The 26,986-nt window shown below is 41.2% G+C and overlaps 1 protein-coding gene across 4 annotated transcripts in view; it reads left to right on the plus strand.

Moving 5' to 3' along the window:
- The first annotated feature begins 419 nt into the window (after positions 1–419).
- The window catches only part of FBRS (fibrosin), a 72,205-nt gene continuing 45,638 nt past the window's right edge, over positions 420–26,986 (plus strand). For 2 of the 4 annotated variants that reach the window (XM_070944581.1, XM_070944582.1), the window contains exons 1-16: positions 420–2,433; positions 10,330–10,515; positions 12,977–13,012; positions 13,774–13,803; positions 15,178–15,226; positions 18,056–18,461; positions 19,565–19,800; positions 22,070–22,263; positions 22,724–22,768; positions 22,916–23,011; positions 23,588–23,656; positions 23,743–23,772; positions 23,965–24,036; positions 24,339–24,471; positions 24,869–24,949; positions 25,045–25,128. In XM_070944581.1, coding sequence (XP_070800682.1) covers positions 2,056–2,433; positions 10,330–10,515; positions 12,977–13,012; positions 13,774–13,803; positions 15,178–15,226; positions 18,056–18,461; positions 19,565–19,800; positions 22,070–22,263; positions 22,724–22,768; positions 22,916–23,011; positions 23,588–23,656; positions 23,743–23,772; positions 23,965–24,036; positions 24,339–24,471; positions 24,869–24,949; positions 25,045–25,128 — 2,125 coding nt within the window. In that variant the 5' untranslated portion in view covers positions 420–2,055. The remainder of the gene's footprint in view (positions 2,434–10,329; positions 10,516–12,976; positions 13,013–13,773; positions 13,804–15,177; positions 15,227–18,055; positions 18,462–19,564; positions 19,801–22,069; positions 22,264–22,723; positions 22,769–22,915; positions 23,012–23,587; positions 23,657–23,742; positions 23,773–23,964; positions 24,037–24,338; positions 24,472–24,868; positions 24,950–25,044; positions 25,129–26,986) is intronic. The other 2 variants (XM_070944583.1, XM_070944584.1) reach the window with 2 other exon arrangements.

Consider the following 26,986-nt stretch of genomic DNA (forward strand, 5'->3'; position numbering starts at 1 on the left):
GGGATTCCGTCGCTTTATCCATTCACTCGGTAGCGGAAGGATATGACGCTGTGGGCGGAGTTGCGTGCCGTGCGCAGAGAGGAAAAAGATCCGGCAGAGACAGCTAGGGAGAGAGGAAGTCTGGGGGGCAGCAGCTGAGACGAAGCGAGGAAGAAAAGGCGGACGGGACCTTCCCCGCCACCGGGGAAGGGGATGCAACGCGACCAAGGCAGCTGCTCCTTCTGCGCCGCTGACCCTACAGGCCGCCGCCGCCCCTCCCCCATTCTTACCGCTCCGCCTCGGCAATCAGCTGGAGGGGCGCCAGACGAGCGGAGGAAACCGGCCTCGCTGCCCGTCAGGCGTCAGAGCGGGGGCGAGACGGGCGGCGGCAACTCGAAACTACCCTCAGCAGTCGGCGTTCTTAAAGGTACAGCCCGGGGGTGGGGTGGGGGGGACAGCGAGAAGAGGGGACACTTTTCCGCCGGAGGACAAGAAACCCCTCAAACCTCCAGCTCCTGTCAATGGATTTAAAGGGAACTCGGCCTTCGTAAAGGGGAAGTTTGTCTTCGGGCCTCATTGTGACTTAAGAGGGAGGGCCGGCTCTTAAAGGGCCGCCGGAGGATTTTGGACGCCGGATGCCCAAAGGGGAGCGCGAGCTGAGCCGAGGAAGCGCTTGGAGGCTCTTTGATGCCGATGGTGGAGGAAAAAAGTGGCTGTCTGACGAGAAGGACTTTAAAAATAATAATTTAAAAAATCAAGGTGCTTAAAGGCGAACCCGTACTTCGACAGGAAATGTGTGGCGGATTTTTAATCGGACGTTCTTAAAGGGGATGGAATGAAAGGAAGCAGATTCTCTAGCCTGGACTTTTAAAGGGCAAGGTCATACCTTTTAGGAGGAATCCGGGAGATCTTAATAATATTTTTAAAAAACCCGTAATATTTTCAAAAGGGAACGTGGCTTCGAAAGGAAATGCTGCCAGGGGAATAATTCTGGGAGCCCTCAGTCCTCAAAGCGAGGGGGAAGCCATTTGCCATTGTTGGCAGAAAAGCTGCATCTGCAGTCTTAAAGGGGAGGCTCTTGAAGCGCTTATTAGCCCTCTCTGGGTAAATGTAAAAAGTCTTCTTCCAAGCAGAAGCCCTAAGGCTAGATGATGCTTTTTAGAAACACATAAACATAAACAATATATCTCTTTAAATAAATACAGGCACTTAAATCAGAAGCTTCAAGGGAGAAGCAGCGAACTGGCAAGTACTACAAGTTGATTGGAAGGGATTGTCAGTTTTGTTGATTTCAAAGGATCCCATCTCTCCATTATTGATTCACCATCGGAGGGATGTAAAATTCCGATTAAAGCAAGGTTTTTTGGTGTTTGATTTCTTCTTCTGGACCCAAAGGTGAAGTTGTACCTTAAAGAGTTCTGTTCACCGGCACAGGCTAATTTCCTACTAAATTAGATCCATTTCCATCTTAGAATTTTCTTTCAAAAATATTTAATTTTTTAATTGACTAGTCTGGCCTTGAGGAAGTAAAAAAAAAAAATAAGTTGCCATTTGTATTTTCCTTAAGAGAGAATTAAACCTGAGCAAAAGAGTTACTTCCTTGACTTTCCATAGCAAAAAGGAACTTTTTGGCTTTTGAATGGGTTTTTACATGTAAATCAAGGAAAGTTGCTGACAGTTCAGCTATAGGAGCCAAGGACTTCTTGTAAAGCAGGGGTGTCAAACTTGCATCGTCAGGGCGGTGTCACATGACATATCGTGACTTCCCCCCCTTTGCTAAACCAGGTGTGGGCGTGGCCAGTGCGTGACGCATCCAGGCTGCAAGTTTGATAGCCCTGTTGTAAAGGAATACAAAATTTACTTTTTTTTCTCTCAAAAGCAATATAAAGGAGAACTACTTTTTCATGAGCATGGTGCTTTTCTCCCTGGCTTCCACAGAAGAGCAGAAAGACAGCAGGGACAGCTGCAATGCTTCTGGCTGGTGAGGGGTGAAGGGTGTCTCCCTTCTTTTTCGCGTGCCTGCAACAGCCATTGGACACAACACAATTTATTTTCTGTACCTCAGAGGGGAGCATAATGGAAGGAACAACAGCAGCTCCTACCCCATGTTGGAGTGGGGGAGGAGGCAGCAGTAGCCGAGCACGGAAACAGCGACGTTGCTCACGGCGGGACCGTGAGAGTCGCTGTGCACGCCATAGAGGAAGCCGTCTTGGAGACCCTCCCCATCAGGGCTTGTCCTCTTCCTCATCTTCAGCATCAGACAGTGAAGGCCCCTCTCCACCTGCCCCTGTGGCTCCTAGCAAAGGACACTCCCTACAGCAGCAACGGCGACGGCCCCTCCGACGGCGGAAGAGAGTTTCTGGATCATCTTGCAGTCGTGAGGAGGAGGAGGAGGAGGACGACCTCATTGATGGCTTTGCCATTGCGAGCTTTGTCAGTTTAGAGGCACTTGAGGTGAGGTGGTCCACAGCCTGTTCCAACAGAGGGTCATGTCCTTTCATGCATTATATGGTTAAAATAATAGATTGGTACTTGCCCTTGTCTTTGGGCCTCTGAGATGTGATATAGGAAAGAAAGAGAGTAAACTGGGAATCCACCTGTTTTTGTGGAGCTGTGCAGATAACTAATAATTATAACAGATTTTTCAGAATGATGTTTGTGAGGGTGGGTCATTTTGGAAATGAAGATTTATTTTTTCTTAATAGCAAGTAATTTTTAATGTCATATTTTGCTACCATGGATCTTCTAATTAAAGGAAACTTAAGATGATCTCAATTGTTAGTAAGAGATACCAGATGAAACTGAATTGTTGCTAAGTAGGGGTATACTTATACTCCTCAAAAAGATTGTCAGTGAAATCTCTAAGAGCAAGGCAAAATGAAATTTCCAGCTGTGATTGGTGAAGTTCAGAAATCTGAAATTGTTTTTTTTTATACCCAGACGATCAAGGGAAGATATAAAGAGAAAACATGCACATTTATAGTCTGTGGTTTCTATATCCTTAGTTATGTGACCAAAGGTTAATGCTTTTTATTTACTATGATTCTGCTTAAGCAGAGAAACACTAAGATTCTTGAGGTGAGATGGAATTAGCATATATTTTCTTGGCTAAAATAGAATCTAGACCATTCAGGTGCAGTCAGACAAGTTTCCATAATAAAAGTTGTAAGATGGTCTTGACTGACCGTGTACGCTTAGCACAATATCAGAGCTTGTTTGCAAAATCCTTGTTAATATTCTTGACAAGGTCCAGCTCACAGTAAGGATGTATCTTAATGTTCTTTCTGAATTTGTATTGTGGGCATAGTCTGTGCCACAGGACACAAAAGTGTATTATGAACATAAAGCCTGAAAATACTAAATTATTTGAGATGAGCTTGTTTCTTCCTTGATTGGGTATGAGGAACTGCCTATTTATTATGCTTGGTGAAAGAGATGTATTTTTAGGTGCGAGTTTCAGCTTACCCCTCCCAGGCATTTTTGTAGGGCTGGGATCTGTCTCTTTAAACTACATATTTCTTGGGAGGGGTTAATCAGAGGATTTCAGTAAGCAGTGCAGTTATTGGATGATATGTAAGGCCCAGCTTCTTTACCTGCTGAAGCAGAGAGAAAGCATTCCTGCTTTACTCAGGAATGTTCAAGGCTGAGCATGTAGACTAGTTTCAGACTGGATTTGCCAGTCTTTCTGGCTAGGCAGGATTGGGTGAGGAGTAGGGTGTGAATCCAGGTGTTTTTACCAAACTCTGAAGCAGTGCAGTACACTGCCAAGAAACATTACTACACCGCACACAATCAAGCATACCATTTGAAAAGTATGCAATAACCTTTAATGCAATACCCTGCCATCCAGAAATATACCATTGCTTCTATGATTTATCTTTTCTAGAGCTCTTGCCCTTCTCTGGCATCCTTCAAACGGTTGGTCTCTTCTTTGAACCAGAGGCCTTTCACAAAAATGACTACCCCTCCCAGAGAAGTGTTGATCATTATGGTTTAGGACAGCATTTGTTGCAGTGTTGCTTTATGAGTCTGTTAAATAGTTATTGACAAGCTAGCTCTTTTTTTTTTTTTTTTGAAAAAAGTTTTTTATTTTTAAACAAAACATAAAACATCCATCATCCATTTCAATTACAAGTAGTGTGTCGGTCGGTTACAAATCTTTTGTGCTTTGTCTCATATTCATCATTACAAATTCTCTAATTTCTCGCATTATCAATCTAACATATATCTTTATATCAGTATTCTCATTTGTCATTCATTTAACAATGGCATTTTCATCCCATTAAAATCATTTCCATAAATTGTATTATAACATCTATTTCATATTTCATATTTCATTTCCATGTTTTATTATCTAGCCATTGATAAAATAAATCCCATATCTTATAATATTGTTTATCTTCCTGTTCTCTAATTTCAAATGTCAATTTGCTCATTTCAGCACATTCCATAATTTTTCTAATAACTTCATCTTGTTTGGGGATTTCCTCATTTTTCCAATTTTTAGCAAACACAATTCTAGCCACTGTCAATACATTCACAATCAGGTAACTCAATTCTCTATTATATGTTTCTGGTAAGATCCCTAATAAAAAAATCTCTGGTTTGAAGTTGATGTGCTTTTTAATCATTTTTTCCAACCATGTGTGGATTTTAGTCCAATATCTTTTGGCTTCTACACATGTCCACCACATACATATGGTAATATGAGCCCGGTGTCTGATGACATTTCCAGCACTTTTCCAATTTGTTCTTGAACATTCTGGCTATTCTCGTTGTGGGTAGATGCCACCTGTAAAACATCTTATACAAATTATCCTTATATGCTGTTGACATTGTCATTTTATAATTTTGCAACCACAGTTTTTGCCATTTCTCTAAATCAATTCCATGACCAAAGTTTTTCCCCCATGCGATCATTGTTTCTTTACCTTGTTCTTCTTCCAATTTTACCTCTAATAAATAACCATATAATTTCTTAATTACATAGTCATCAGAACCTGTTAAAATTTTATCCAAATTAGTCAAATTATTATAAAAACCTACTGTTTTACAATCTTTATCATATCTAAAACATGTTTCTATATAAGAAAACCAATTCATCTTAAAACCTTGTTCTTCTAGTTCTTGCTTTGATTTAAGTTCACCCTTTTCATTCAGTAGATCACTATATCTAACAATTTGTTCCCTTTTAAATGTTATTGAATGTGAAAATGCTTCAATCGTCGACACCCAGACTAGAATTTTCAAATAGTGATATTTTTTGATCTTCTCCCAGTTTAACAACAAAGCCTCTCATATGTAATGTCTTCTAAAATACCCCCGTGTTTTTGTTCCCTTATACCATAAAAAAGCATGCCACCCTAACAACAAATCATGTCCTTCTAAAGTCAATAATCTAGTATTCCTTAACATTATCCATTCTTTAATCCACATCAAACTTGTTGCTTGATAGTATAGTTCCCAATTAGGTAAACCAAAACCTCCTCTTATTCTAGCATCTTGTAACAATTTTAATTTTATCCTCACCTTTTTTCCCTGCCATATATATTTTAACACTATTTTATTCAATTCTTCAAAGTAATCTTTCCCCAATCTAATTGGGATTGTCTGGAACAAATATCAAATTCTAGGCAATATATTCATCTTAATAGTTGATATCCTCCCTATCAATGATAATTGTAACTTCTCCCATTTCGCCAAATCTGTACCAATTCCAAAGTATTCCAAAGTGTCCAGAACTATTCTCATATTGTCTCTAATCTGTCTCTTCAGCAGAAATCCATTTTGATCAGAGTGTATAAAGTTGTTTAAATATCTTTTGAGTCTTTCTGCCAATATTGAAGCAAACATTTTATAGTCTGAATTTAGCAGGGATATAGGTCTATAATTTTTGATTTGTTATAAGTCAGTATCCTCCTTTGGAACAAGAGTAATATATGCTTCTGACCATGACTTGGGTATTTTCTTCTTTAACATAACTTCATTCATAACTTCTAACAATGGAAGACTCAACGATTCCTGTAGTGTCTTATAATATTCCGCTGGCAATCCATCCGGGCCTGGCGCCTTCCCATTCTTTTGTTTTTTAATTGCTTCTGTTAAGTCCATCATTATGTTTCTTTCTAGCATTTCTTCAGTATCTTTTGAAATCTGGGGTAAATTCGTCTTTTGCAGATATTGTTTAATATTTTCCTCTTCTATATTTTCTTGTTCATACAGTTTTCTATAATAATCTTGTATAATTTTTTTCTTCTCTTTATTCCCAAATCTAATTTGTCCTTGGTCATCCATTAGCTGTGTTATTTTTCTTGATTGTCTTTCTTTTTTCAATTTATATGCTAACCATCTACCTGGTTTATTAGCATCTTCAAAATAATTCTCTTTAGCACTTCTAATTTTTTGTGCTAGATCTTCTTTCTCCATTAATCCCATTTTATGTTTTATTGTATCCATTTTTATTTTAATGTGTATAATCAATTATCAGACCTCTGGCATAGGCTTTCATTGTAACCCAAGTATTTTGCATCAATGTGTCTTCTTTTCTATTCTCTTTAAAGAAAAAAGCCAACTCTTTCTCCGTTTTCTGTACAAAGTCTTTTTCTTTTAAAACAGTATTATTTAAAGTCCATCTAGATCTTCTTCTTTGTCCTTTCCATTTCATTGTCACAGAATTATGGTCTGCCCAGGTATTTGCTTCTATTTCAATTTCTTCTATATTCGAAGTCACAGAATTATGGTCTGCCCAGGTATTTGCTTCTATTTCAATTTCTTCTATATTCGAAGTCAATTCCATTTTTGTCCAAATCATATCTACTCTAGACCATGACTCTGTCAGAATAAAAAGTGTATTGTCTATTTTTTGCATTTCTTTCTCTCCGTGTATCTTTTAAATTTATTTCCTCTGTCATCTTAAAAAAAGATTTTGGCAGTATCTTTCTACTGTGTTTTATAATCTAATTTCTCATCCACTATACCATTGAAGTCTCCCATCATGCAAATATTTTCATAGTCCAGTTCAATTATTTTCTTGTGTAGCTTTTTATAGAAGTCGTCTTGGTTGTTATTTGGAGCATATATTGCTATTAAGAATATTTTCATATTATTATCTATTATTTCCACCATCAAAATTCTTCCCTCATCATCTGTGTATATTTGCTCTGCTGGAATTGTGTTTCTAATGTATAAGACAACTCCCCTTTTCTTACATTGTGGCAATGAAGTAAAAATTTTCCCTAGTTTTGGCTGCACCAGTAACTGTTCATGTTGCTTTTTAATGTGTACTTCTTGCAAACAACTTATATCAAACTTTAATTTCTCTAATTTATGAAATACTTTTCTTCTTTTAATAGCTAAATTAAGTCCATTTATATTTATTGAAATCAATTTTTTCTCTTCCATATTCATATTTTATAAGAAGGATTTGCTGCTCTAGTAGATCTCAGCTTGTGTTCTTTGTATTCCACAATACCCCCTACTGCTCCTTCTGCTTTTTCAATCATTACTAGGTCTTCTTCTTGGAGTTCTACTATTTGCTCTGCCTTCTTGGATTCCATTTCTTTCTCTTTGAGAAATTCTGTGTAGAATGCTTTAGCTTTATCCATTGTATCAAGTCTGTATCTTTGCTGTTGCCACGTTAAGACTAATCCTTCTGGTATCGGCCATCTATAATTCACGCCTTTTTGAAGTAATATTTTAGTCAAAAATTGATATTCTCTCCTCATCTCTCTCACTCTTTTCGGTATTTGCTTCAGAACCACAACTTCTTTCTCCTTGTATTTCAATGTTTTTTCTCTAGCCATCTGCAGTATTTGTGTTTTGATCGATTTCTTAGTAAACCTTATATGAACTTCACGTGGGAGTTTATTACGCATTGCATATCTTGTATAAACTCGAAATATCTCATCAATGCCTTCCATCATCTTTTCTTTAGTGACTTCTAATGCATCTGCTAAAATTTCTATCATCACTTCTGCCAGATTTTCTCCCTTCTCTTCTTCTATATTTTGAAATCTAAGATAGAATTCTGATCTATCCATCTCCCATCTGATTAAGCCACTCTTATCTCTTTCAACTTCATCCAATCTAGTATCGATGTCTCTGATTTTTTTCTCTCTTTGCTCTTCCTTTTCCTCAATTTTTTGGAGTCTATCTTCATATTTCAACATCATTTGTTGTATGTTCTCCACTTTCTCATCTGTCTTCTCTGTTCTTTGTTCAATCTTCTGAACTACTTGTAGTATCATCTGTAATGTCGTCTCCTTTTCCTTCTCCTTCTCCTGCTGTTGCAACATCGTCTGTATGGATCATTGTCCTGATGGTGATGAAGAGGGCGTAGTTGTGGAAGAGCCAACAGTCGTTACTTTTCTACTCATCCTGTGGATTGGTCATGAAGGCTTTGAACTAATAGTAGAAAGAAAGAAGATAAAAAGGAAAAAAGAAAGAAAAAAAAGAAAAAATATATTATTCAGGTTCTTCTGTACCTTAATCCAATTGTGGATGAAGCAAATATTACTTCAAATATCTTCAAATATCAATAAAAACACAAAGTCAAAAAAGAAGAAAAACAAAAAACCATTAAACAGCTGAGTAGCAATCTTCAGGCACTTGTATACCTTAATCCAATTCAATAAAAAAAAAAAACAGTAAAAAGGAAAAAGTTAAAAGTCCTCCATCAACTCTTAGTCAAAATAAGAATACTTACACAGGGGAAGAGTACAGAGAGCCATCACTTATGAAATGAAAAAAGTAAAAAATGAAAAGAGAAAAGAGAAAAAGATAAAATGTCCAAATGGGAATCACTTCTATATAAAGTCCAAAGAAAAAAAATTTTTATTCCCCTTTTGTTTGAGTTCCAAATATTATTTACTGTTCTCTTCCAAAGTCACTGAAATCCTTCTCATTCAACAGGCTCCTGCCTTTGATAGTTTCCTGAAGAACACCTGAATAAACAATTCTACTGGTAGTTTTAAATGTTCTTCCCACTATCTCATGTATGAAAGGGCACAGAGTCCTTGAATTGCAACAATATAACACATTTGTTACTTCTTTTATTAACAAAAAGATACACAGTTCCAATCCGCTAGATGGCAGTGTTACATACTCTCCTCTTCTTCCCCTGCTATATTCAATAAACTTTAAAAAAGTCACGATAACCAAAAGGAAAAAATATAATACAAAATAGAAAAAACAAAAGCAAAAAAGAATTATAATGAAAAGGCACTAAAAGTTTAAAATGCAATAGACAATTCTGTAATCCAAACCAATCCAGTCCAGGTTTAAAAAAAAGGAAAAAACACAAATGCAGCCAGTTTAAAAATAAAAAGGAAAAAATAAAATACTTTAGACTCAGGCTTAATTCTGCCGCTTAAAATTCTTCTGTCTTCTGTTTAGTCTTACTTTCAATCTCAGGGTGCTCTCATTATATAGATTATGGTTAAAAATTTCTCACCGATTCGACACGCTTCCTATCTTCTTCCATTCCGGAGCTGTCCCAACTTCAGCAGCTGCAATGGCTGCTGCCCCACCGCTGGAAAAAAGGGCTTCTCCTGGATCAACCAGGGACTTTGCGATGTCCCTGGGATCGACAGGATGTGCCCTCCACTATCACAGTCTCAACAGGACTGTGAGGTCCAAAAAGGACCATCCAGCAACGGGGATATCGGCGGTGGTCCTGGAGCCCCGGGATCTTCTGTCCGTGCCGTAGCGATGTCAGCTGCTCCTCAACAAGCTAGCTCTTTGATGTACATTATCTAATTGTGGAATTTGGGACATAACTGACCAGATTAATTTTTTTTGCATGTATCTGTCCTTTTTTTAAAGGACCTTAGAGCAGTGTACATAGCTTCTTTCCCTTCTTTTTGCTTCTCTTTTACCATCCTAGAATGTTAAGACTTGAAAGAACAGCAATCCCGAGTTTAGGCTGTGGACCTAAAAGTTACATATGGATTTAAACCAGGTGTCCTAGCTCTTGCCTTTTAACAACTACTTCTTACTGGCTTTCAATGTGAAAGTGTTTTTATAATATTTAGGATATTATTATACAAATAACTGGGATTCCAATTTTTTTTCTAAGATGTTAGGATAATTCATTTGTGCAGTATCTACAATGCAGTGCAAAGAAATGTAAATGTTATTTCTGGATCACAAATAAATAATTGTTAGTACTGATAGGCTAGATATTTTAATTTTGTCCCAAAGTTTTGTATCACGTTTTGTAAGGTGCTTTTCCAGTTTTTATATTTAAACACACATTTCTATATCCTATAGCAGCAGCTGCGATATCATAGCTTTTATTCAGAGGGTAGATTGTCTACAGCCATTATAATGCCCACCTTGTCACTTCTGCAGAAGGATGCAACCTTGAAGACTCCAGAGCGATTGGCACTTCGGCTGAAGCATTTGGGAAAGAGGAAACGAGGTGAGGGAAACAATTCTGAGCCTGAAGATGAAGATGAAGGCTCAGAAAAACATCGCAGCCAGGGTTGTGGAGGGGAGAGAGCACTGAGGAAACGAAGCAAGAGACGGCACAAAGAGGTGAGGACTTGGGCTCAGGGAGTGGGGCAAAGGGGAGGAAACTGAAGCAGGCAGAGGTGTGTGTGTGATAAAGTTTGAAAACAGCTCAATTGAACTGGGGAAACTTGCGGGCTGGATTAAGTTTACAGAGACTTCTAGAAATCTGCTTCCGTGGAGCACCTCAGTTTCTCAATACTGTCATGTGGAAAATTACAGGATGGACAACGGGCCAGTATCACTCGCTGCATTGAAAGGTTGTTTCTTGAAGTATTTGGAAGATCCTGAGGAGCAAATAGACTGTGGCAACAGAAGGCCTGTAGCCTTCTGAGCCAGTAGGTACAGCAGCCGTCATGGGAATGAAGCCTTGCCTGTTCATAACATTGGCATTGTGGTTATTATAGCCTGTCACAAATCAGGCTATAATCACTATAATTTCAATTTCCAAAGTATTAAATGTGTTAAACACACAAGTTTGTAATATTGTTCTGTTCACAACAATGTTTAGTCACAGCTGCCAATTCTTTAGCTAGTATTGGCCTACACACGCATCAAATTCTTCCTAGGATGTCATATCAGAGTAGTATACGTGCGGATCCAAGCAGCATGGCCTTCTGCAATTGTCAGATGGTAACTTGTTGATCCACAGATTTTCCAAGTGCCATCCAAGATTTTTTTGGTATGGCACAGTTTGCTGATAACTACTGGAACCACCATGGCTGGTTTATGCCATAATCTTTCCATTTCAATTTTCCAGATCTTGATAGTGATTTTCTCCCAATTCTTTTTCTGTATTTTGCTATCCCCTGGTGTTGCCACGTTAATTACCCACACCACCTTCTCAATCAAAGTTAAAACTAGTGTATTATGAGCGCAGACTTTATTAATCTATATTTTGAAATCTCTCAATATTATTTCTGAGTATACTTGTGGTGCCGATGTGGATCCAGATGCATATTTGAAAATAAAAATAGCTTTGGCACCTGATACTGTATTTTGCAGTTTCCCATTTGTTTTTTTTTAAATAATGGAATTAAAAAGATTAGGTTCAGGTGAAGCAAGGGGCCTTGCAAATACTAAGGGTGAGGAGTGATGTGTGGCCGCCTGTGTCTAAGCAGTGGAACTACATGCTGGCAGTGCTTGCATAGAGCCAGTGCAGTTTTGTACCCAAAATGATGTTCCATTGGGGTAAACAGTGGCTTGCTCATCTATTATAATTTGCCATGCAAGGGACATAAGGATTAATACTCAGTAGGGGAAAAGCACAAAAGTGCAACGTTGACAGCAGGAAACCATCATTCTGCTCTATGCAGAATCAGAGCAGGATCATGAGCAATGAAGCCTATGACTCGTAGTCTCAGTGAAAGGAATATTATACAGTTGCAATATTTACATAACTCTCATTAATACACACACACACACATTAATATACATGCATAAAATTTGCTAAGCTTTTATTGGAAATAAGACAAAACAGCAGTTTGGGACAACTCAGGACACCTGTAGTCTTCTTGAATTTTTCTGTTCCTTTGCATATTTTTTATTTATTAACACGTTCAAAACAGCTAGTTAGTTGAATCTCTCATCATAAAATGAGTTGAATCCCAGATTTTTTCATTATGTAGTTGAAGTAAAACCAACAGCAATAGAGTTTGGAAAAAATAAAGGACAAATTGGAGAGAGTTATGTAAGAATTAAAAAATGCTTTTATAACTTTGCTTTACAAACAAAAATTGAAGAGCAAAACCAAGAAAATACATAACTAAATCTAAAGGACAGCTTCCTGAAACCTATATAATAAAAGACATAAGGTCCACTGTACCTGTACTAGGATGGCTGCATTAGCTGTTTGAATGGCATGCCAGATACATTCTTTAAATGTGGGTAGAAAGAAAATTAACTTTAATTCACATTTACTTTTAAATATTTTAATTTAAATTATTAATCATTTTCCATTATTTTATAACCATTTCCTTGTTTCACATTAGCAATTGCAGTTTTGGAGGCCTTTTTTGAAGAAGTTTTCTGGCTCCTCAGACTGTGTTCCTCAAGTACAGACAATTGGGTTTCCCTTCATGGGAGATTTGTTGTTGTTACTATTGAGAGATTCACAAATGCAGTGTTTTCTGCTTTGTAACTGAATCTGCTAAATTGTTTATACAGGAATAATCTTAGCACAATCATCAGTATGTCGTCATATGCCCAGCAAAATAGAGCAATGAGTGGAGCAGTTATTTTCCAAACAGGCTCTATTGACCTTACAGCCAACTTACAAATCAAGGTTGACCTATTTTAGAAATACTGGTCACATTTTTTGAAAGTAGGCATCTTATTTTCAGTATAGTTCTAATTTCATTAGCCTCTCAGCAAAACGAAACTTGGTATCTAGAGTTCTGGCCTGTTTGCTCCTGGAGTTGCAAGCCTCATTATTGTGAGTCTAATCAATTTCTCTCTCTCTTTTCTCTTTTTTAAAAATCAAATTTAGTCCTCTCTCCAATCTTACCTGGAAACTGGATATATAGTAAGTGGGTAGTGTGTGAATGTTCTTTCCTCAACTCTTTCAAAACACGGTTCTGCAAGACTGAATTTTAATCGCCCAAAGATTCCATCAGTGGAATTCTTTCCCTCAGACTAAAGCAGGCTTTAATTGAGTTACAAATGCCTTCCCCAGAAGAGCAGAGAAATCAGCTCCTCTTAATGAATATACTAGAGCACGAGTGTCAAACTCAATCGTATCACGTGATGTATCGCAATGTTTTTTGCCTTTGCGGAGCCGGGATGAGTGTGGCCCGCAGGATGCCAGTTTGACACCCCTGTACTAGAGCAAGTGATGGATTGTGTATAGGACAGCTAGAAGGTGCTAAAAATGCTCATTCACTCCCTTAGTTATGGTTAATTCTTGCAATGATGCCAATGTGCATGCTTTGATTTTTTTAATGATAGATTCCAATGCATTTTAGGGTCTCTTGGGGGTATCCTGACTAATTTCCTAGATTCTGTGTATAATAATAGCACATCATTCTTCCTGTGTTCTACAATTTTTAAGAATGTTTTTGTGTTCTTAATACTCTTCAAAATATATTTTGTATTGGATACAGTAAGACCTAGCTTGCTGTCACACTGTAAAAATCTCTATAGAGTTTATAGTGGATATATATATGTGTGCGTAGTGTGTGTGTGTGAATTTTATACACACACACATACACAATAGCAAAGAGGGATATTTTCCATTATATTGCTGCTTTTCACATCTGTTTCTTTTTCTCCATTGTTCTTTGACAGTGTGATACAGAAAGTGACCCAGAGGAGCAGGTAGGTAACTATAATTTTCTGGGCCTAATTTATGACATGTTCTCAGTCCTTAGCAATAGTTGCATGCTTTTCTAGAAATGACTTAGGGGCAATATTGCGAGAAATTCTATTTTATTAAAAGATATTAAGGTTGTTTCTATGTAGGTAAACTGCTTTCCATGGTTTCATTCTGCACAAACAGTGTGTGAATACTTCAACCTTATACCTTTTTCCAGAATTACACCAAAATTCCAGGCATGCACAAAATAGTCAAAACTTGAAATGGCTTTTATTAGTGTTCACAGCTCCAAACAAAACACCCCATATTTTGAGGTTTTGTGCTGAGCTGGGGACAAAATGTAGGGCTTTAGTTTCATTGTTTTACAGTGTGGAGAAGAGAAAGTAATAACAAGCGTTTGCTCCTAATTTCAAAGAAATAATTGGGTGGTAGATCAATTGACCAAAACTTTTGACCTCTCTTACCTAATCCCAATCGTACAACATAAGCCATTGAGAAAATTGTAGAAGATAAAAGCAAGGGCTTTAATCAGCATCTGGAAGTTAATAGCAAGTGAATGCAGATCAGTGGTAGTGTACATTGCAGGTAGTCCTCAATTTACGACCCCAGTTGAGCCCCAAATTTCCCTTGCTAAGTGAGACAGTGGTTAAGTGAGTTTTGCCCCATTTTACGACCTTTCTTGTCACAGTTGTTGAGGGAATCACTGCAATTGTTAGGTTAGTAGCACGGTTGCTAAGTGAATCTGGCTTCCCCGCTGACTTTGCTTTTCAGAAGGTCACAAAAGGGGATCACATGACCCTGGGACACTGCAACTGTCATAAATGCATGCCAGTTGCCGAGCATCTGAATTTTGGTCATGTGACCATAGGGATGCTGCAACAGTCATAAGTCACTTTTTTTAGTGCCGTATCTTCGAGTGATCACTAAATGAATGATTGTAAGTTGAGTTACTACTTGTAACTGTTTTCCAATGGATATTGTTCTGGAAGAAATATTGCCATATTATATTCCAGTTATGGTTATCAAGAGATATCACTGATGGCCTGGGTCAAAAACATTTCAATTTTTGTTTTGAAATGCAAAAAAGAATTGTGATGAATTAAGAGTAGTTTGACTTGGTTAACAACCATTCCTAGCCCAATTACCTGTCCTGGAAAGCAATCAGTCCTACATTAAAGATACTCAGGAATCAATCCTTCCTTGTAGGAAAAAAAAAACTTACCATGCTTCTACTTCCAAAGGAAAAATACCTGGGTCCTTGAAAAGCTCTCAGGTAGCTTTTCTGCCTGTTCCAAATAAATTTAGAAGTAGGGTTTTTTAAAAAAAAAGTATTTGTGGAGTATAACGAACCCCCTGTGTTTTTTGTCTTTCTACAGGCCTCCATTGATGACCTTGAACAGCCATTCACTGTCTCAACCAGCAAAGGTTGGGTGTGGACAAATGGGTGTGGGGGGGTGTCTGCTTGTGGTTCTGTGCACTAAAGAAAACATTGCAGCATTTCTCAGTGTGATTTGAATGAGCCCGATTTTTGGTTCTGTGGGGAGATTGGTGCGTTGTGGTTCTGTTTTACCTATACCAAGTACTTGGTCCATCTGATTTAAAGAATTGGTTAGCAAGCAGGGTGGAAAATCTTCCTCTGCCTTAGATGGTGGAGAACTGTTGTGTGTGAGAGCTACAGCTGGCAAAAGTAGCCCCTTCCATCTATGTGAGTATGGCAGCTTCCAGAATTCTCAACCTACCTGGTTATTTATCATGCCAGCTGAACATCCTTTGTTGCAATCTTCAAGGCAGCTTGGACAAACTGGGCTTGTATGCTTTAAAAAAATGAGTTTTCTCTGTTCAGTTTAGAACATAATTCTAACCAGATTTATAATAACATTATCTTCTCATCAATAAGGAATACGAAAAAACTGACTCATTTCAGAGCCTATACTAGGGTCTTCTGTCTCCTGATGCTTGTAATTATTTATTTATACAATTCATAAATTGTCCAACTCCTAATGTCTTTGGGCAGCTTACAGTTAAGTAAAAAAGACAAAAAACAAAAGAAACCAAATAGTCCCTCAAAATCCATCTAGCAGGGCCTCATCCTGCACTCTGCCCCAAAGCTTAAGAGGGAAACTAGGGCTTTAATAGGTTCCTGAACATCATCAGGCTGGGAGCCCACTGGATCTTTGGATTAGGAGGAACAACTGAACAGAAGACAGAATATACTTAAATGGGATTCTGTCAAAAAGAGGGAAGTAAGCAGTTTTTAGTTTCAGAAAAGTTTGCTTTCAGTAGTATTAAGTAGCCCTGTGCAGAACACCACTTTTTCAACACGGCAAAGAACCTCGTAGACTGGAACCACCGTGTCTTTGTGAAAAACTTAGCCAGGATCGGGGAGGGTGATGTGCTTCGTTTGGTAACTTTGATTGCAGAAATGGCTTCTCTACATGCATAGACAATATGACTTTTGCTAAGCGAGGTGTTAACACTCCCAATTAAGATGCAGGGCTCTGTGGTACCTCCATAAAGCGCTGTGAGGGAGCATTTCAGGGGTGAAATGCTCCCGGTTCGGACCGGATGTGCTGATCTGGTAGTGATGATGGTCAGTGGTTCGGAGAACCGGTAGCAATGGCAGCTCAAGGCTCCGCCCACCCGCCCAGAAGTCATTAATTCATGGTTTTAACCAGGAAGTAACTTGGTTTTTTGAGCCTCTGCGCATGTGCAGAAGGTTTTACGCATGCGCAGAGGGTGCAAGCGTATGTGAACGCCTGGTTGGCCACGGCCCCGCCCACCCGGGGTTCACAGACTGAGGGAAGAATGGTAGGCAGGAAAATGCCCCTCCCCATTTTCCTGCCTTTCATGAAAAAAGCTCCCTTCCAAACCTTCAGCGTTGCAATTCTGGGATCCACTGAAGGTTTGGAATGCCTCTGCTTCAGTGCAGAATGACTTTCACCCGTCTCTTTCTGGGCGCGTCACTTCTGCCTGTTGGGCCACTTCCTGAAGCTGGCAGCTCCGCAGCCAGCCGCTTTGCTTTTTCCCTCTTTTTCCTCATGGGAGGCTTGCGTGGTGGCACCAGCAGAAGGTGGAGGCAGAGGCATGGGGGAGGAAGAGGCGATCTGCCTCAGAGGCAGATCCCAGGATTGCAGTGCTGAAGAAGAACCTGCAACGCCCGGGCAAGGCCAGAAGGGGTGAATTCTCCAACTCCGGTTCAGCCAGCCAGGGACGGGACGTCAGGCACGGGCTGTTGCAAAAGACCAGGACCAAAGACACACACACACACACACACACACACAACCCGCACACACAGCGGTACTGGTGAGGTTTTTAGCGAGCAGCTCAAGAAGCTAGACTTGCCTTCGCAGCTACAAAAGCTTCCTCCAAATGGAAAAACTCCAGGAGCAAGCAAGTGCTTCTTTTTGCACTTGCTCCTGGCGTTTTTCCACTTGGAAGATGGAGAGGAGGAAGAAGATGAAGAGCAGGAAAATCCACAGCAGGAAGCTCGGGGTGAGTGAAAAGGGGGAGCAGCTGACCGCTTTGTTTCTCTCTCTCCCTCCTCCCCCTCCGTCATCTCCCGGACTGGGTGGCCAAGGTGGAAAGGCAGGTAATCTTCAGGGCTAGGAGGCAGTTGGGTCTGGCTTGGTGAGGTCAGGCTGGTCAGGTGCTAATTATCAGAACTTTTTTTTTTTTACTTTTTAAAGCATTTTTTTTACTAGTTACTTTAAAAAGTTTTTTAAAAAGTCACATGACCAAGCCACGCCCACCAAGCCATGCCCACAGAACTGGTGGCAAAAAATTTTAGATTTCACCACTAGAGCATTTGCACAAACCATCAAAGCAAAGTACTTCATAGTGTGGCCATGCTGATAGGTAAAGGAGTTCTTTGCTTGAAAGTTACTGCAAAAGTGTTCCTCAGAACACTTTACAGAAGTGCCACGGTATTCTGCTTCTAACTGGGGTTGCAAAGTATCAAATATGATATTCTTGCTATGACAGAGTTGCCACCTCTGTTGCTGAAAGTGTTTTGATTCATTGCGCCTCTGCTATTTTCATGAAAATTTTAAAAACATGCAATGTCAGTGGAAACTTACCACCACCACCACCCCTTTAGTTACTGTGGTTCTTGTGTACAGCAGCATTTGTAGCTGACAGATTTGTCCAGCCAGTGAAATGGGGCTCTACCCCAAAAGTTTTAAAATCCAACACAATCTGTTGGGCCTTTTCCAATAGCCTGATCCCTGTTTTCTCTGTTTGCATTTTTTCTGGCAGCCTCGGGACCCATTGGTGCATTAAATGGAAGCTGTGAAGCCAAACTCTCTGTGACCCCTAAAGTCTCTGGCCTGGAACGGAGCCAGGAGTGTAACTATGAGGCTGACTGGGACTCCCTGCTAGTGCCTTTCCTGCCTAAGGAACCCCCTTCTCAGGCAGCTACTGCCCCTATTCTGGCTCAGGCCTTGCCTCAAAGTCCTCCTGCCCCACCACCTGTCAAGACTCGGGCTCAGACACCTAACACTGTTCGTGGGACGCCCCAGCCCAAAGGCCAGCTGCTTCCAATGCCTCAGGGTGGAGCAGTTACCCACAGCCTTGCCCAGAGCCAACTGCACATGAAGGTGCCACCCTTTGCCAGCCAGACACAGGCCCCATACTCTGTAGGGCTCGACCTCAGCACTGGAGGGTGAGTCCCGATGCCCTCTGGCTACAGAGCTCTCTCTGGTTATTGGGGGGGTTTTTTACTCACTTTATCCACCTCTTTCAAGCTTTTCTTCTGTCCCCATGTTAGTCTTCTGTCCTTTTGTTCTTCGTTTCTTCTACACTTTCATTGTTTTTATTTTCTTTAACCGCTGTTGCTTCCTCTTCGAGACATTTCCCTCCCTTTCTTTATGTCTTTCTTATTAATAACTTGAAAATTTTGAGAGCTCTTTGTATATCCTTACAGCAACTCCATAGATAGTTGTATATTGTTATAGCTACATTGAAGATGAATTAACTACTTAAAATGGAGAGAATGGCCTGACTTGCTCCTTATAGTGAAGTTATGACAAGGATGAGATTGGACTGGGGGTTTCTGGCCCAAAGTTGAAGTGACTACATCACGTATTTGGACTGCATTTTCTTACAATGTTTTTCTCATCTCTTTCTTTAGAAACAGGTATATATATATATATATAAAGTTTATTCTGAGTTAGATCAGGGGTGTCAAAACTTGATTTCATTGAGGCCCACATCAGGGTTGTGTTTGACCTCGGGGGGCCTGGGTGGGAGTGGCCAGCTCGATGTCACTCATGTTGGTGCCTGTGGTGGCCCGAGTGCTCTGTCAGCAAGAACGGGCTCCCGAGCTCTGTGTTCAGCTGCGACGGCCTCCTGCAACCGTCTGCCAGCAAAAATGGAGCTCGGGAGGGCCCTCCCGAGCTCCATTTTCACTGGCAGAGGCACTGTGGGCTGGTCTTTCGCTGTTTCCAGGGCGGCCCTGCAGGCCAGATCTAAGCACCCCACAGGGCGGCCTTGAGTTTGACACCCCTGGAGTAGATAGTACCCTGGTTTGTGCTGATAACAATTCCATGAGACCTGCCATCATTGTTCCCTGTATGCTGTAACTAAGGACATGATACTGGATGAAGCTTCTAATCCAAGACATCCTAGTTGAGTCCATCACTGAACTGAGATGGAAACCCATCTCCCTTTCAGAGCCTAATGAACGGCTTTCTTGAGTGTCTCTGTTTCCATCATTATTGTCTCTTCCTGACCTAGGCATATATTTATTTTTTCTCCCTTTTTTAGGTGCAGCCACGGTGCAGCTCACCCCAAGCCCATCCTCCCGCCCTGCTCCCCCTCTTCTCAACTCCCCCATCGGCCCTCCACCCCCTCACTGGCCCTGCCCCCCCACGCCTTTCCCTCCACCCTTCGGCCCCCTTCCCACCACCACCCAGGCATGTTCACCCCCTCGCCTGGCCTCCCACCGCCACCCCCGTTGCTTCAAGTTGCTGGTCACCCAGCTGCAGCCGCTGCCATATCTGGTAAGAGAGAATTCAACGGAGGGGAACGATAGGGTGTGACAAATGCTTTGGGAAGATTAGCAGGGGCTAAATTGAAGAGAAGAAGGGAGATTGAATAAAACAGATTGAACTGTTTATGACCCATGGGTGTCCAACCTTTTGGCTTGCCTCGGCCGTATTGAGTGAAGAGGAATTGTCTTGGCACACATGTGAAGTATATAATATAGTTAATGTATATAAATAACAGAATAAGGTTAAATGTTTACTATCTTGTGGGGCTGCATTACTAGCTGTCCAGGGCTGCATGTGGCCTGCGGGCCGCTGGTTGGACATGCCTGGTTTAGCCTACATTGTGTATGTATTCAGGATACAGGATACATTTTGGTGAGAATTGTGTCAAAAAAATCAACATAAAAATGTACACTGTACAGGTAGTCCTCAACTTACAACCATTTGTTTAGTGACTGTTCAAATTAGAACAGCACTGAAAAAAGTAATTTATGTCTGTTTTTTTTACATGGCCATTGCAGCATCCCCATGGTCATGTGATCGAAATTTGGGTGCTTGGCAATTGGTTCATATTTATGACTGTTGCAGTGCCCCGGGGTCATGTAATTGCCTTTTGCAACCTTCTGACAAGCAAAGTCAATGGGGAAGCCAGATTCATTTAACGATGTTACTAACTTAATAACTGCAGTTGATTCACTTAACAGGAGGCAGGAAAGGTTAAAAAATGGGGCAAAACTCGCTTAACAACTGCCTTCCTTAGCAATGGAAATGTTGGGCTCAGTTGTCATAAATTGAGGACTACATGAATGGATGGAGAATATTTAATCTCATAAGTGTTCTTGGCCAAATTGTGCATATGGTTTAGGGAGAGGAGTACAAGCACTTCGGAGACACAAAGGTACATTTGGTATTTTGAATTGCATGCTGGAGATTGAGTTCAGGAAATAAGCATGAGAGGAGTGGGACAAAAACTAACTTTGTTTTGATATATAACTTTAATGACAGTCTGATTGGGTTCTTTAAAGACAGTTAAAGTAAACATTTCATTTCGATTTAATAATTGCACTCTTTTACTAAGCTAAACAATTTAGTGGCAACTTTGAGATTTGCTCTAGGAACCAACCTAGTTGTACAACCTGGCTTTAAGACTCTATGCAGTGGGTGTCATAAAATTATTTTAAGGAAGCTTAGAGGAATTTCTAGTCCCAATTTTGAAGGAAGAGTTTGAATACAAACTGGCAACAGGAAACAAGAAGAATGGGGGAAATCTACTTTCAAAGAGAAACTAAAATGAATAATGTTATCAGAGGATATGTGGAGGCTGTAAACTTAGAGGACTGTTACAGCCTTGGAAAATATGATAATGAATTATGGGAGAAAGACCCTGGCAAGATACAAAATCTGGACTAGTTGAATACTTGTAGAAAAATTAGGAGCTACTGTATAGGGCAGAGATATCAATAGTCCTCAACTAACAATTGTAATTGAACCTGGAATTACTGTTGTAAGTCATTGCAGTTGTAAGTCTAGGTATCAGGTGACTAGATTTGAAATTATGAGGTTTTTTTACAAGGGTGGTTAAGTGAATCGTTTCTCTCCCCCCCCCCCCCCCCCCCCCCCCGGGCCATTTTTGCCACAAACCAGAAGTAAATGCCAGAAAATGGCAAAAAAAAAAACAAAAAACAATTGCAAATCATGGTCATGTCACCACAGAACATTGCAAACAGCTGTAAAGGTGAAAGAGAGTGGAGGCAAGGAATGTTGCGGGATCCAAAAGAAGGGCCTTCTCTGTGGTGGCTCCTTCCCTTTGGAACATCATCCCCACAGAAATTAGACTTTGGCAGTCTTTCAGAAGGCCCTGAAGACGCGGTTTTGCCACCGGGCCTGGAGAACCCAGAGTGTAATTGAGCCCATCAAATGGCTTATTTAATTGTGTGCTGTTGCTGGGGGCGGGGGGGGGGGAGTATTGTGTTATTGAGCAAGTAGGTGGCTATATAAATGTTCTAAAATAAATAAATAAAATGTGCCAAAAATGTGATCACATGACCCTGGGGTGGAAGTGTGCAGCCATGTAATTCTGAAGATGGTTCCTAAGTAGTTCTGGGGTGGTCTGTCCTAACTTGATCATTAAGCAACCGGTCATAAATCAAGGATTTCCTGTATATGGAGAGATGGAGAGTTGTGGTGATGGGGGATATGAGTTAACTCTTTTCTCTCTTTTTCAGCATTGGTTCCTTTTTCTTGTGACAGTTGGCAATTATGGGTTGTTCTGTCTCCTCAGAACAAGAATTAATCCGCCAGGACTTGAGTTCCCGATTCCTCACGACGCAAGACGGGGCCGACATGGGAGCTACTGCCATTCGCCCTCTGGCTTTCCAGTTCCACCAACACAACCACCAGCACACCCACCAGCACACCCACCAGCACTTCACTCCTTTCCCGTCAAGCATGGTGCCCACACCCAGCCCAGCCATGGTAAGTGCAGTATAGACTTAGCAAGGTGGCAGGCAAGACTTCATGGCTTGTGGGTCTTGCAGCATGTAGTAGGATCAACCTGGTCTATCAGAATTTAGAGTTTAGTTTAAAAGGATTCTTGTGATGCAGTCTAGAGAGCTGGATTGCCAGGAGGGAGGAGCACATCCCAGAGGAATAAGAGGCAACTCAATCCAAATATTTTGTGTGAGAGAAAGGGGGTGAAGACAGGCCCTCCCTAATAGTCTCAGAGTGTATGCTTGATGTAGAGAATAGAGGGCTTTAGTTCGACAAGGTTCTGTCTATAGGTAGGGAACTATAAAGAACTTTGCTTGGGATAATCACCATGTCTCTTTCCTGGTCTTGGGACTTGAAAATTTTCTTTTCTTTCTCTCCCTTCTCCTGGGACCTGCCTGACCCGTTTAAACAAGGGTCTTTTCTGATTTCTTTTCTCTTTCTGCAGTATGAGAAGTACCCTGGGAAAATGGATGGGCTTCTGAGACATAATGTAAGTGCATTCATTTTGGAGGAGGGGGCTGGCCTTTTAAACGTGCACCAATGAAATTTATCAAACTGCATCCTGAGAAAGGAGCAGAACCCTCTCCTGCCTCAATTCTCTGGGTGGCACTTCCATTGCTTTCTCCTCTTCTTCCAGTTTTATCCTGCCTACCCCCCAACCGTGTCGGGGATCTCCCCAGTCCTGCCTCCTGCTGTGAATTTTGGCTCCCTGCAGGGGGCATTCCAACCTAAGGTGAACCCTCCAAACCCAATAGACCAATGGGATTTTATGGAAGTTTGAGCAGAGGGAAAACTTTAAAATTGAGAGCTTCTGGCTTTTCTGCTTACTTTCTGGTAATGGAGGCCTTTTTGCATGTTATAATGGGGGTGGGTGGGTTTGAGGACTGTGACACTTGAGTTTTCTGCACACAGTGAGTTTGGTGGGATAGATTAGGGTTGTGGAGAATCATGGTGATCCAAAAAGAATGCAGATCAATGGGTCTGAGCATGAGAGGGCAAGTCTTTGACATGCCAATTCAGCCATGAACTTTGAGAAAGAACTCATGTTTTGAAAAAAGCTGTGGGGTTGCATATGGTTCCATAGAGTGGTGCCATTTCATGTCTGCCAATAATTTGGTAGGTAAAAAAAGGAATTACAATTCCTTGGCAACTGGGTGTGAAACTAGAATATTTCAGTGGAAGAAGAGCTGAAAGCTTCGTGAACTCTGCAGTTGGAGGGGGATGATTTCAAGACGGTCTATGCTAGGGAATGCTAATCAACTGATTGTGCTTATATTCAATGGTTTGTTTTGTTTCCTTTCTTCCTCAGAGCACTAATCCTGACCTGCCTTCCCGGCTGGGTGCTGTCCCGCCCAGCATGTCCCAGAAAGGTGCCCAGGTGAGTTTACTCTCAATTCAGGAGAATGGCAGGGACAGTGGGGAGAGGATTACCCATCCCCATGTGGTTTTTCTGTCTCCTTGCAGATCACTGATCCTTTCAGAGCGACCTTGAGAGTGAGTAACATTGGGGAGACTCTTTGATCCCACTACAAAAGGGTGGATACGTGAGGTGAAAGGACTAGAAGTGGCGGGAGGGGGAGATGCACCCTGGAGTGGGGAGAGTGAAGAAGTCAGGGTATAGGGCAACACGTGCCTGGCCCTCAGGGACATATTGTGCAGAGCTGATGGTTCCCCCTTCTCTCGCAGAAGCCGGGGAAGTGGTGCGCCATGCACGTCCGTGTGGCATATATGATCCTGCGGCACCAGGAGAAAATAAAGGTAGGGTGAGCCTGGGCCACCTTTCCCCTCCACCTGCCATGTACAGTGTTGGGGTGTGGCACAGGAGGTCCCTGCAACCAAATGGAGAGGAAACCTTGCTCTTCTGATGTCTCCCATGCTGGATGCTGGATCCAAGTTGGGGTTTGTGGTGCTGGGTTAGAGGTTGGAGAGCGGAATCACGAGACTGTTCTGAGCCAGAATAGGAGAGATCTCTGCCAAAGTATATAGAGTGAGGCCATTTGGATTGACTTGTGCCTGACTGGTTGCTTACCAGGACTTCTTGCTCTTCTGTTTCCTCACAGCTGATGCAGGGCGATCCCCATAAATTGGATTTCTGGAATGACCTCCTCACTGGCTTGCCTGAGACCGGAGCCTTTGGCAGTCTGCCCCATAGCCAGGAGCTGGCACGCCCTGCCACCCTTTTCACGGCTGCTGGTCAGTGTGCTTTTTGCAAATACTGGAAGGCTTTTCCTTGACGATTAAATAACTGAGACTTGCTAAAGCTCACCCTGCCCATTTTTTTGCCACTGCTAATTGTGCCATCTAGCTGCTGTGGCACTTGGTGTTTTGATAATAAGAGCCATAATGTTAGTTTTTATGCTTTCCTCAGTTTTCTGTCTGGAAACCTGAACAGGCAGCCCTTACCTTAATACAGGGGTTATGAGAGAAAACTAATCAAGGCACTTAAAAAATGTGGTGCTTAAATTACATTTTACTCGGGAAGTATTTTTGTTTTGAGAGTCATCATTCTTTTGATGTGAAATATACTCATCATTCTCTCCCCCCCCCGTTCTTTTTATTTTAATCTATTATCCTGTCCTCTCTCTTGCAGGTGTTGTCCATCCACGCAATGCCCCCTCCTTTGGTCCTGCCACTACTCCTCATGGCTCTTTCAACCCCAGCCCCCACATTGGTAAGACTCGATGCCCCAGTGTAACGCAGCCAAGAGAACAGGATCCAGTAGCTCTCCTGTATGATTGCTCACTTCTCCACTGATTTCTTTTCCAGATCCCTTTGGCAGGCCTCCTAGCTTTGCCTGTCTGGGCACACTCTCCAATGGGGCATTTGGTGGCCTGGGCAACCCATCCTTCAGTGAGTATTTTTAAGAGAAAGGGCACAAGGCAGCTTTCTGTGGGTTATCAAAACGGCTAAGCAAAAATGGGCCTTGTTTGCGTACCACCATTTTAAAAGGTGGGGAGGGGGAAGCAACCAAGGACTATAAACTCCCCCATTATTTACTTGAATGTTAATTATTCATTCCAACCGCTGAGGTTCTTGTGAAGTCTTAGAGAACTATAGGCTCTGTTGCCATTTCAGTTGTCATCTTTCCCCTGTTCTGCAGTGGGTATGGGTGAAAATAGGACAGAAAAAAGATCCCTTGACTGCATCCGCAGTAACACTGACCCATATCATATTACTATGATTGTTTCAGCTGTAGTTAAAAAATTAAAAGGGCAGCAAAGGCTTCCTAGTCTCTGCAAGCTAAAGATGACTTGAAAAATGGCAGCCAGGATGACCGGCAGACACTGCAACTCAGGCACAGCTGGAACACAGTTAACTCTCCAGCTGCAGGGTTATCTTGGTCAACTCATGCTGCGTGAACACCTTCAGGGCCACAGTGTCATGAATGTTTAGATTAAATCTCTTTTGAGATTAGAGCATCCTTCATTTTCTTTTCTTTCTATCAAGCGCTAGGAAATTGTAGCTTTGATTTCCTAGTCGGCTGTTGCTGAATCTTGGAATTTGGCCCTTGATTTCTTTTCTCTTTTTTTTTGTACTAAGTTTTTATTTTATTTTATTTTATAACATACAAAAATTCTAATTTCAATTGAACAGTGTGTTGTCTGGGTACAAATCAATTTAGGAATAATAAACTGTTCACAACAATATTCTTTGCATTAATATCAATAATAATCATAATAATAATCATAATATTTGTTTAACCAAGTTAACATATCTTCCTTATATCACTGATCCTTCCCTATATTTCCCTGTTTCTAGCTCCTGTTTTTGTCAGCTAGCCATTGATAAAATAAGTCCCAAGTCAAAAAGTATTCAGTTTCTTTCTTTTCCTTAATTGTAAGCATTAGTTTATCCATTTCTGCACATTCTAATATTTTTCTAATCACATCATCATCTCCTGGGATCTCTTCACTTTTCCATTGTTGTGCAAATACTATTCTCGCTGCAGTTAATACATGTAAAATCAAATATACCTTCCCTTTGTTATACTTGTCTGGTAAAATGCCCAACAAAAATGTCTCTGGTTTAAAATCTATATGTTGTTTTATCATTTTTTCCAGCCATGTATGTATTTTTGTCCAATATTTTTTTGCTTTTTGACATGTTCACCACATATGAGTATGAACCAGGTGTCTGATGACATTTCCAACATTTTGCAGATTTATCCTTGAACATCTTTGCTAACCTTGGTGGAAAATGCCATCTATAAAACATTCTCCCTAGAGCTGGATCAAGAGCATGCAGAGTGGGTAGTAGCTCTATGTTCTGCATGTAGACTGAGCATGTGATCTTCATTTGCATTCCTGGTCACTCCTCCCTCACCTGGTGCTTCCCCAGTTCGGCTCAGTCTGCACTACAAACAGACGTGATCGAAGAGCGGCTTCACCTTTTTTCTCTGTGATCATCTAATCGTGAGATTGACAATAATAATTGGAGGATCACTTCAGCGATCAGACCGCTAGCTGGTCTGCCAGCTAGCGGTCTCGTTCCGGCTTCAAAGCCGAAATCTCCGCCACCGCGCAGCAGCAGTAGGGCCTCACTGGCATCGATCAGAGCCAGGGGGCCAGGCATTCCCGCCAGACGGCGGAGGAGGATTCCTGGCCAGACTGCCTGGCCAGACTGTGAAGCGGCGGGAGTGCGTGGGAGGGCTAATTTGAGCCGTGGCAGCCTCAGCTCTTCGCGAGTGGCTTGCCTTTATTAAATGGGT

The sequence above is a fragment of the Pituophis catenifer genome, unplaced genomic scaffold (genome assembly GCF_029215685.1).
Source record: "Pituophis catenifer annectens isolate HBS135680 unplaced genomic scaffold, rPitCat1.0.hap2 SCAF_5, whole genome shotgun sequence".
NCBI classification, from domain to species: Eukaryota; Metazoa; Chordata; class Lepidosauria; order Squamata; family Colubridae; genus Pituophis; species Pituophis catenifer.